This window comes from Diadema antillarum, unplaced genomic scaffold (genome assembly GCF_040938485.1).
Source record: "Diadema antillarum isolate AM-2024a unplaced genomic scaffold, OU_Dant_1.0 seq00001730_RagTag, whole genome shotgun sequence".
In the NCBI taxonomy this organism is placed as follows: domain Eukaryota; kingdom Metazoa; phylum Echinodermata; class Echinoidea; order Diadematoida; family Diadematidae; genus Diadema; species Diadema antillarum.
The window spans coordinates 454,746-465,000 of NW_027272416.1; the positions used below are offsets into that span (position 1 = coordinate 454,746).

Sequence of the window (10,255 nt, forward strand, 5' to 3'; positions counted from 1 at the left end):
CGGCCATTTTGAAATTCAAAATGGCGGCTGAAGACGTGGTTGGAAAAAATGGAACCAAAGTTTTTTGGATTCAGCACCCCCAAATTGACAAAGTTAGCTAATAAAATCAATTTTGGCACAAAAATCTCACGGGATTACATAGTAGCCTCTACTATTATGTCTGTATCAGAGTGCATATCCTGAAGATATCACAGAACTCTATTTTGAAATAATTAATGTTGAAGTTTTGCTTTCATAATAGGTTCAAAACCAAGCATATTATACTGTCCACTCAACAAAAGAAACTCAGTAATCATGGTGACAAGAAGCTTAATATGGAACTCTGTCTTTGTCATACTAATAATATCATTATGTTGCCTATGCACAGCCTTAGATATTCAGTAGTGAAAGTGCGCGCCTGATTTTTTTTCCTCTTTCGATCCTAAAAAAAAAAGAAGCAAACGTTCCCACACTATATGACCCTTTTTCCTATACAATGCTACAATAGGCCTACACGTTAAGACGCAGACGCAGAAATTGAGGTGAAAAATTGATTCAACTTTCCGCATTGCCTTGAATATCATTATTTTTTACTTCTTAATTAACAATGTTTCATTCGCTTGACAATGTTTCGAGTGAGTGTGCACCAGATCATTGAATAACTCAATCCTAGAAAAATTATGCAAAAGCTACTTTGTGTGGGATGGGGGTACTCCAGACCTGTCCTGTGTACAGTTATGCTCCGAGGATCAATGTTTCTGACTTTCCTGTTCTGATAGTCCTGCATGTTTTATCAAGAAGTTATAAATCAATAATGTTAATGTGTCCAAAAGAGCTGCAGCTGCAATATACCAATGATAAGAGAAGGATTACCGCTCGGTGAATATACGGGGTTTAAACTCACACCCATTCCCAACGCCTTAAAAAAATAGAAAGGTATACTTTCTTTATCCAATAATGCCAAAAAGGTGTGCTTTCACAAAGGAATATTTGTTTATGGAACTCTTATCACCAAAAAATAGTCAATAACATGCCACCAGTAGGCCTAGGCCTATTTTCAAACAGGGGTGCAAAGGTTTGGTTTCGTAAGCCTTTTCTGTCTTTTATGCAGCCGTAGTTAAGGTACTAAAAATTTACTCTTTGGTAACAAAAGTACACTTTTTCTCCATGCCTTAAAAATTACTCAAAGCATAAACTTGTAAAAGGGACAAAAGTGAAATAAAAATCCTGAAATCCAATATCTGCATTCTTAGAAAAAAAATAGCCATTCATTCACTTAAACCTATATATTTGAAGGAAAGTTGAACACTCACATTAATATTATTTTGTGACAAACCTGTCATTTGAATATTTGATTTTTTTTTTCTTATTTGTCCCATTTTACCAATAGGTCTATCTTGATTACAAGCATTATAGACTTGCAAGTAGATTTTCTTGGTATTTCAAATTGTTTGAAAATCGAGGTAAAACATCTAGAAAAGGTTTTTGATTTCCTTTAGAAATGGGGGGGGGGGGGGGAAGAGACGGAAAAAGAAAAGTTTTGCTTGTTTGCTGCCCCCAACGTTTCACGACTATACAGCTAGCTAGCTACGTACTCGATCGGATTCGTAGATTAATTGGCAACAACCGAGTAGATCGACCTGCCTAAAAACCTGTATTTTTACAATCAACGCGTTTATAGATATCCATTATGACGATATACAGTGTGTATATAATCAACAGGGCTGGTGGTCTGATATATCAACTCGATCACAGCACCCCGAAAACGGAGGTGGAAAAGACGTTCAGCTACCCTCTCGAACTCACACTGAAGATAATGGACGAAAGGGTGGTCGTAGCTTTCGGTCAGCGGGACGGGATACGGGGTGAGTGAGCTTGGCCCTTGGCTTGGACTGGCTGTGAGCGACTGTGCAGTAGTGCGCGTGCCTGAGTGAGCAGCTGAGCCGAGTGGTGTATGGTGTGCCATTTTATCCATCCTTGGCTGGCTCGATAGATCGTGGCAGCACTGAACAAATTTCCCATGTGTAGAAAGGACTACCATGTTATGTGTATTTTTGTCTGAGCTTTTACTGATTTTTCAAGATATATAGGGCCTATTCAAGGTAACGTTACTGACCCACCACGGCCACGCACTGTTTTGATTAATTGGCTAAACAGTAACGTTAGTCAGCATGGTCAGGAAAGACAAGGGCCGGTCTTTAGGGGCGGGGCGGGGCCAAGTCATGTAGATCTCACTATCTATGAGACTGGTCTATTCAATCAATGGCAATGGAAGGAACCAGTAGAAACCCATCAAACCATTGTTGTTATTGTGCATGTGTAGCATTAAGCAATGCAATGCAAAGATAATCGTCCAAGTACTGTACTAACTTTGCTCCGCATAATTTACATTGTAGTTAGAGCCAACCAGCACTCACTGCAAATTAGTGGCAACAGCCAGTCTAGTCAGTCCAGATCAAGTAACAAATTGGCAGTCAGTATTTTCTTTGGTTTCACATGAAAATAAGGCTTCTAAATCTAAAGTCTGCATGACTTGATGATAGAGAATGAATGAGAACATGCCTTGAATACTTTGGGATTATTTAGAATTTAAGGCCTATTTCCATGAAGTCATACACACATAGCAACTGTGTGGCTGCAGTGCGCACTGAGCTGTGTGCTAGAGAATTAAAGTGTGTTTTGTATGAAACGATTAAAAAAAAGATTTGGATGACTCACATACCTACAAAGCCTTGTATAAACTTCGTTAAATGTACATGTATTATCTGACGCACATACATGTGCTATGTAGTAATGTACCATATTTTACAAACTGAGAACAATTGAAGACAAACTGCTCATGCTAGTAGCACACCAACCTAACCCCGGGACGCTCCGTATACAGTTACACACTGTGGGAGCGTCCTGAGTCAATAGAGTGCTATATCGGTAAGCTTGAAAAACATACACAGTCTGTCACAGATTTTCGCACCTCCGTAAGTTTCGAATATCACGAGGAAAAAACATACTTTTATAGTATACATAAGATTATTATCTAATTAATACCCTTCGTTCACCTTGTTCTTGTTCACACTGGTCCAATGATCTTGAAAAAACGTTTTTTTCACGGCCATATACGGGTCCGTAGTCCCTAGCTCCCCATCCCATTCACCATTTTCGAAATCAGTATGCAGTACACTGCGCACGTAAATATTCATGTGCTGGCGGAGTCGCAATGCGTTTAGCCTTCTGACAAGGCCTGCGCGCGCGCACCCACCCAGAAAGCAACGCAATATACAGCGAGAGGGTTTGCCAACAGTATGATAAGGCCTTGCCACAAAGCTACACGACTTGACGGCCAGCGCATGCGCACAAATCTCAAATCCATTGACTGTATAAGATGTAGTTCTCCCGAGTTCCTCTCGACCGAGTCGCATTTAACTCATCAAACCGAGCAGAAAGGGACTATTGCCAGAACCAAAAATTGAACGCAGTCAGTCTTCAACATTACATCTTCACCTGTAAGTCTTCATATTGCAGAATTTTTGCGATTTCATATTGATTTTTAGGCGCTATACTTCGCCTGTCATGATCATGTCTGCTACAATGCGCAGCCCCAACACTGCGTGTTGGGGCTGGTCGCAGTTACACCAACCCAGAATAAACTCCCTCACACACGTCCAGTTTTACATGATCGATAACCCTGCTGGAAAGCTCTTTGGGAGCGGGAACCCCTTTTTTCCTCTATAAAGGCCACAGCACACTGTACGACTTTCACTCCCATGACAGACAGACTTTGGATCCGAAATAAATGACAACAGCCTCAGGATAAACACATTTGTTTATCTTAGATCCATAGCTGAAATCTGAAAGTTGTGTAGTGTGGGGTGGCTTTAAACATACCAAGGTACCATGTATTCATGCATAGAACACAACAACCTGCAAGGAACTTTCGACATTATTAGTGAATGATGTGCACAACTCCATTTACAGTGTGTGCTACCCCGTGCCAAAAATGGCAAACCTTTAAAGGGAAGGTAAACCCAAAAAGCAATGTGGATTGAGTGAAAGCAGCAACATTAGTAGAACACATCAGTGAAAGCTTGAGGAAAATCGGACAATCGATGCAAAAGTTATGAATTTTTAAAGTTTTGGTGTTGGAACCGCTGGATGAGGAGACTACTAGAGGATATGACGTATGAGTGGACAACAATACAAAGAAAATATAAAGGAAATTCAATAGAAATTCATTTTTCTAGAATTATGTAAGAGCAATGGAGCAACCTCTTTCAGAAAGCAGGGGGAATAATTGCTACCCTTAACATATGTCAATATCAAGTTGATGGAATTTGTAATTTTCATAAAAAATGGATTTTTGTAGAATTGTCTTTGGGCAAGTCCAAGATAAGGTCCCCTCAGAAGGCAAAATTTCATCTTTGCTCAATATTGACGTGTTTGGTATCATTTTGAAGCTTATGAGTTGAAGTTTTGAAATCCATGGAGGAAAAAATGATATTATGTAAGTTTATGCAAATTTCAAGGGCTTCATTTGCATAAATGTGAAACACAGCGTTACGTATGGGACATTTATAAAAATTCATATTAATTCAAAGGAAAGCAAATGATATTTGATTAATATGTGGACATAAGAAGTTCATCAAATAGTTTAACTTGGTATAAAAATCTAGGGATTATGCAAATGATTATGCAAATTAGCTCGTGTCTTATCATGAGATGTCCCATACGTAACAAATTGAGGTCATTTTTTAAGGTTTTTTCTGAAATTGCTATGGATATTTTAATGCCCTTTTGGAAAGTTCTAATTTATTGTTTAGAGAAACTAAATACCATAGAAAAAAGAAAAAAACAGTAAAAGAAATATATTTTATTAGGCATTAAAATAATGTTACGTATGGGACAAATGCGTTACGTATGGGACATCCTCATACATATTGCATGTGAATGCATGTAGCTAGCTGGGAAGGTCTCTCAGTACACAAATGGTCAATCATCCTGAAGAAAGCATCCCAACATTGTGGCTACTTTTTGAGTTTTAGACACGTGAAACAATGCATGTACTTGACTGAACAATTTTCAGAAAGGGGGAGGGGAAAATGGCAAAATACACAATGAAAAATCAGCATTAAAGGGATGGTACAGTTGTATAGTTTTTGTAGAAATGGGGATTCAGTTTTCAACATTTAATGAGATGATTGGAAACCAATTATATGAATTACTAAAGAGCATACAATCCTAAGACTAGAGGAATTCAAAGTTTATGTGATGGAGATCCAATTTGAAATGGTTGTAATATATACAAAAAATATATAAAGTAAAATGATTCCTTTTTATTGCAAGTGATACACAAATTGTCCTTATTCAGTTTCAATAGTAGCCATGACAAAATTCATGGGTATACATGTACATACCGAGGTGTGACACGAATCAATGACCTGACTGCTAGACAGACATCATATATCTACTCGATCACTGGGGTTCCACGCAGCAGGTATTGCTTATTTATTAAAATTAATATTTCTTGTGTCAAGTCATTTTTTGTTGAAACTAAATGGCAAACTGCCCTTCATCAATGGAAGTAAACACTTTAAACTATTCAATTTTTCAGTAGTAACTATCCTGATAAAGATAGGGCATACATACTCAGGTTGGTCATAAAAAATATAGAATATGATTAAATATGATTATGATGGTAAATATACAGGGAATATTGTTCCCTTGTCAATCTGGAACAGCATTTGAGTAATTTCAACTGATTCTACCTCAATAATTATGCAAAAATTTGTTAATGGGTATTTTGCAAAATTATTTTGCAAAATACCCATATAAACTTGGTTCTCCACACACTAAACGAATGGGGGACAAAGGGCATGCATACTCAGGTTGGTCATAAAAATATAAAAATATGATTGAATATGATTGTGATGGTAAATATTCGGGGAATAATGTTTCCTTGACAATCTGGATCAGTATTTGAGTAGTTTCAACTGATTTTACTACAATAATTATGCAAAATACCCATAAACATGGTTCTTCACACACTAAATGAATGGGGGACAAACTGTCCCATACGTAACTGTCCCATACGTAACACGTCATGTCTGTCTTTAATTAGAACCTGTAATTAGAGCTTTTTGCCTAATGACATGAAACTTACCTGTGATAATCTTGAGTGTTGTGACTTTCATCACAGTGAGTTACAAGTTATAGAATGAAATACTTTCAGAGAGTTTTGAGGTTGAAAAAAATGTTCAAAAAAACAAAAGTTTTCTGGTCCCATACGTAACGGCACATATTTTCTCTTCTAGAATATAATTGTCAAGGTCATTTTTCTCAATTTTTTACATGTTTATACTTCTCCTAGATATCAATCACCATGATGAAGTTCAATATGATCAAAGGCCATTGACACTATTTTTCAGGTCATAAAAGTCTCTGAATGTCCCATACGTAACGCGCGCATTATCTTGGACTTGCCCCTTTATATTTTCTTGGTATTGTTGTCCACTCATACGTCATAACCTCTAGTAGTCTCCTCGTCCAGCGGTTCCAACACCAAAACTTTAAAAATTCATAACTTTTGCATCGATTGTCCGATTTTCTTCAAACTTTGACTGACGTGTTCTACTAATGTTGCTGCTTTCACTCGATCCACATTGTTCTTGGGGTTTATCTTCCCTTTAATAGAGCATCCATAAGTGCAAAGGAACAAAAAAGTGATTGCTGTTGAATGATACTCTTAAAACGTGTAGTTGAATTTCAAACACTGTCTTTAAAACACCAGCCCCCCCCCAAAAAAAAAAAGTGACACTTTCTAATTTTATTGCACTCAATTCATCATCTCCATAACAAAATCAACATATTAGACTTGAAGATTTACCAAGTAAACATCTGCTTTTACAAGGTCTCTTATCGTAGAAAATTGTTTTCAAACTTCTCAGAATGTTTTGAAATGTAGTGAACTCCACTGCATGTACAATTCTTCCTCTTTTTTTAAACTATTATTTATCTGACGTGGTCTTTGTCTTGTTTGTTTGTTTTTTCAGTTGGTCACACAGTGCTGGCTGTAAATGGGGAGGCAGTCAAAGGCCGGCAGTTGGAAGATGGACGGGAAGTCCTAGAGGTCATTGCCAACCAGGAAAACTACCCGATAGCCATCAGGTTCGGCCGCCCTAAGCTGTCAACCAATGAGAGGATTATGCTTGCCAGCATGTTCCATTCGTAAGTATGTAGGGGGTGTATTAGTCTAAATCCAAAGTGAATTTGAGTTGGATTTATCCTATAGGTGCTGGCACTGAGGAAGCGGTTTCAATGAAACATGCCTAATTAATTAATGTAAAAATGTACTTGTTACACAAAGTGTCGCCAGAGTTTTTTTGTTTTTTTTGGTTGTTGTCTGGCCTTCCATCTGTCTGTCTAGATTTTCTGGACAATGTAACTAAAGAACTGTTTGAGGGGTGGAAATGAAACTTGGCATATGTATGTATGAGTGGACAAAGCTGTGCCTATCAACTTAGCGTGTACGCCCAAGGTCAAAGGTCAAAATCATTTTGCTATGATTCACTACTTCCCCTTTATCCCTGCAATGACTTACTGTATTTTCATGAAACTTTTAGATATACATGTAGATGTAGGTATCATGTGTAATCAAGTAAACTTACAGACATTTTGTATGAAAAGATTTTGGCCTTGGGTTCACAGGTCTAAGATCAAGTGAAATGTTTATATTTTTTAGCTTTAAGTTGTCAACGTTTGTGATTTGCCTTATAGAAAAAAAAATGTCACAAAGCAAACCTGTGAGTAGTTCTGCAGTTTAAAGCAGTTGTTTCTTTTTGTCTTCAGTTTGTATGCAATAGGAAGCCAGCTCTCACCTGAGCAGAAGTCATCGGGTATCCAGCTCCTGGAAACTGACACATTTAAGCTGTACTGCTACCAGACCCTGTCAGGTCGGTTTTTACCTTTGCCAGGGAAGGAGGAGGTTATGTTTTAATCGATGTTGGTTAGTCTGTTTGAAAAAAAACTCAAAAAGTTGTGAAAGGATTTTGAATGAAACTTGCGGGGGAAAATTGATAATGACACAAGTATAGATGATTGCATTTTCAAAGATGTTTTTCTTCTTTTGGCAGATACATGTAAGGTCAATGAATTTGTGAGTTCAATCTAAAAAATAAAAAAATAAAAAAAAAAGAATAAGTAGACTCGCTAACTGTACAGCATATTCAGTAAACAAATAGCACACCATTCATGTTGCTGATACATTAATCCTGCTCATGTTATTGTAACTTTTCTTCTTCTATTAATAACTATTATTGTTTATTTGTTTTGTTATTGTTTTTGTCAGTACTATTACTCATGTATCCATCAGGTGTATGATTGTTTTCTCTTTATGCTTTCCAGGAATCAAACTGATTGTCCTAGCTGATCCAAGGCAGGGCGGAGTTGAAGGACTACTGAAGAAGATCTATGAGCTCTACTCAGACTATGCACTCAAGAACCCATTCTACTCAATTGACATGCCTGTCCGGTAAGTCCTCTGAAGGAGACTTAACCCTAAATAGGCCGGGGGGGTGGGGGGGCCTTGGAGGCCCCCCCCCCCCCCCCCAGACGTTTTGCGCGATGTATCGCTATCGCGAGAAGCTATCAACGTGACGTTTCATGACTTTTTTCTTTCGAGTCTCCCGCATCTTTTGACACCAAATTTGCGATGCCCGAGTGCGCGGTTCGGAAGTTGCGCATAAATATGCACGTGCATGTCAGACCAAAAATTGCTCAAAACGTGAATTTGTGTACAATTTCAATGCAAACTGTGTTTACAGGCAAATTTCATAAAAGTGTGATTATTTTGGGGTTTTAGCGATTAAAATCAATTAATAACATATTTTCTTGTTCGGAACAATGTCGCGGACAAATTTCATCAAAAAAACAATGAAAAACATAAAGTCGAAAAAACAAGCAAAATACATAAGAAATTCAAAAAACAATAAAATATAAATAAATTTTGTGTGATTGCGCAATTTTTTTCTCTTACATTTGCTAAGGACACTAAAAAGAATATTTACACAAAAAATGTGCCTGTTTTGAGCTTTATTTGTAATTTATACCTAATTGTTTGATTTCATGTATCATTATGCATAAATTAGCATAATTTAGTGTAAATTATAATTTTTGAAAAAATTAACTTTATGGTACTTTAGATTACATCATAGGCAATGTGTGTGCCAGTTTTCGTCGCGATCGCGCGGTCGACGGCCAAGATCTGGAGGGGGGGCCTAGAACTACTCACAATGTGAATGTGAAGTTTTGAAAGCATGCAATTAGAAATCCAAATTGTAATTTTCATTGAGACATAGATTTCTTGTGAGAACATCCAATGATAATACAAATGTTGTTCAATACACTTCAGAAGTGTCAGAAGCTTAGACAGCTATCCATTTTTTTTCCCATCAAAGCTCAATCACTCATGCAAGAATGTTTGATGAAGTACAGGTGGTAAATTTTTGTGAAGCAGATTTGTGAAATGTGAAGTACATGTAATATTACATGTACAGTGTTGTTCTTTTTATGATTTTACTCTTTTAATATTTGTTCCATAGATGTGTTAATTGTGAAACCATTTGCAGCTAGGCAGACAGGATTTGTGCATTTCTACTGTATGACAAAATATTGACCTATTTACAATTGTATGTGTATATGTCAGATTTGAAAAGAATATAAGACTATGTGATAAACAAGACATAATTTTGGTCACATGACCTTTTCCAGCATAGGTTGATGATTTCTCTTTGCAAATTTCAGTCATCTTTTGATTTTCATCTTGAACAGATGTGAGCTCTTTGACCTTAATCTTCAAGCAACTCTGGACGGGGCGGAGAAAAGCAGTTTCTACACGGCAAGCTCATGAAGAGAGTCAGTGAGAAACACAAACTATTATCACCAGAACTATCTCTCCCAACCAACAGAAGGACGGCTTCATGTTTGCTTGCTACCCCAAAGAGCTCACGTGTATGGATAAAGGCCATCAGGTGGAACAGGCTGTAGATTTTTGAAGCAAGGGATCACTGGGGCACCAACATCATGACGCAAAGAGGTGTTGATGCTAATGGACTATTCATGTGACTTTGTGGCTTGATGCTGTGCCATGAACAACAAAATGGGAAAACTTACCTTTCTGCTTCACATTAATGTATTGGACTGCAAGTGTAATCTACTGTGTTGACAGCAATGAAAAGTCATCCATTCTAGACTTTCATAAAATGTCATTCAGAGAATCGGATGGTAT

General features: G+C 37.4%; 1 protein-coding gene across 1 annotated transcript in view; it reads left to right on the top strand.

Moving 5' to 3' along the window:
- Positions 1 to 1,589: 1,589 nt before the first annotated feature.
- The window catches only part of LOC139711909 (trafficking protein particle complex subunit 4-like), an 8,756-nt gene continuing 90 nt past the window's right edge, over positions 1,590 to 10,255 (top strand). The window contains exons 1-5 of the mRNA XM_071623755.1: positions 1,590 to 1,844; positions 7,023 to 7,197; positions 7,819 to 7,922; positions 8,374 to 8,500; positions 9,799 to 10,255. The exon at positions 9,799 to 10,255 is cut by the window's right edge and continues 90 nt beyond it. Coding sequence (XP_071479856.1) covers positions 1,670 to 1,844; positions 7,023 to 7,197; positions 7,819 to 7,922; positions 8,374 to 8,500; positions 9,799 to 9,877 — 660 coding nt within the window. The 5' untranslated portion in view covers positions 1,590 to 1,669 and the 3' untranslated portion in view covers positions 9,878 to 10,255. The remainder of the gene's footprint in view (positions 1,845 to 7,022; positions 7,198 to 7,818; positions 7,923 to 8,373; positions 8,501 to 9,798) is intronic.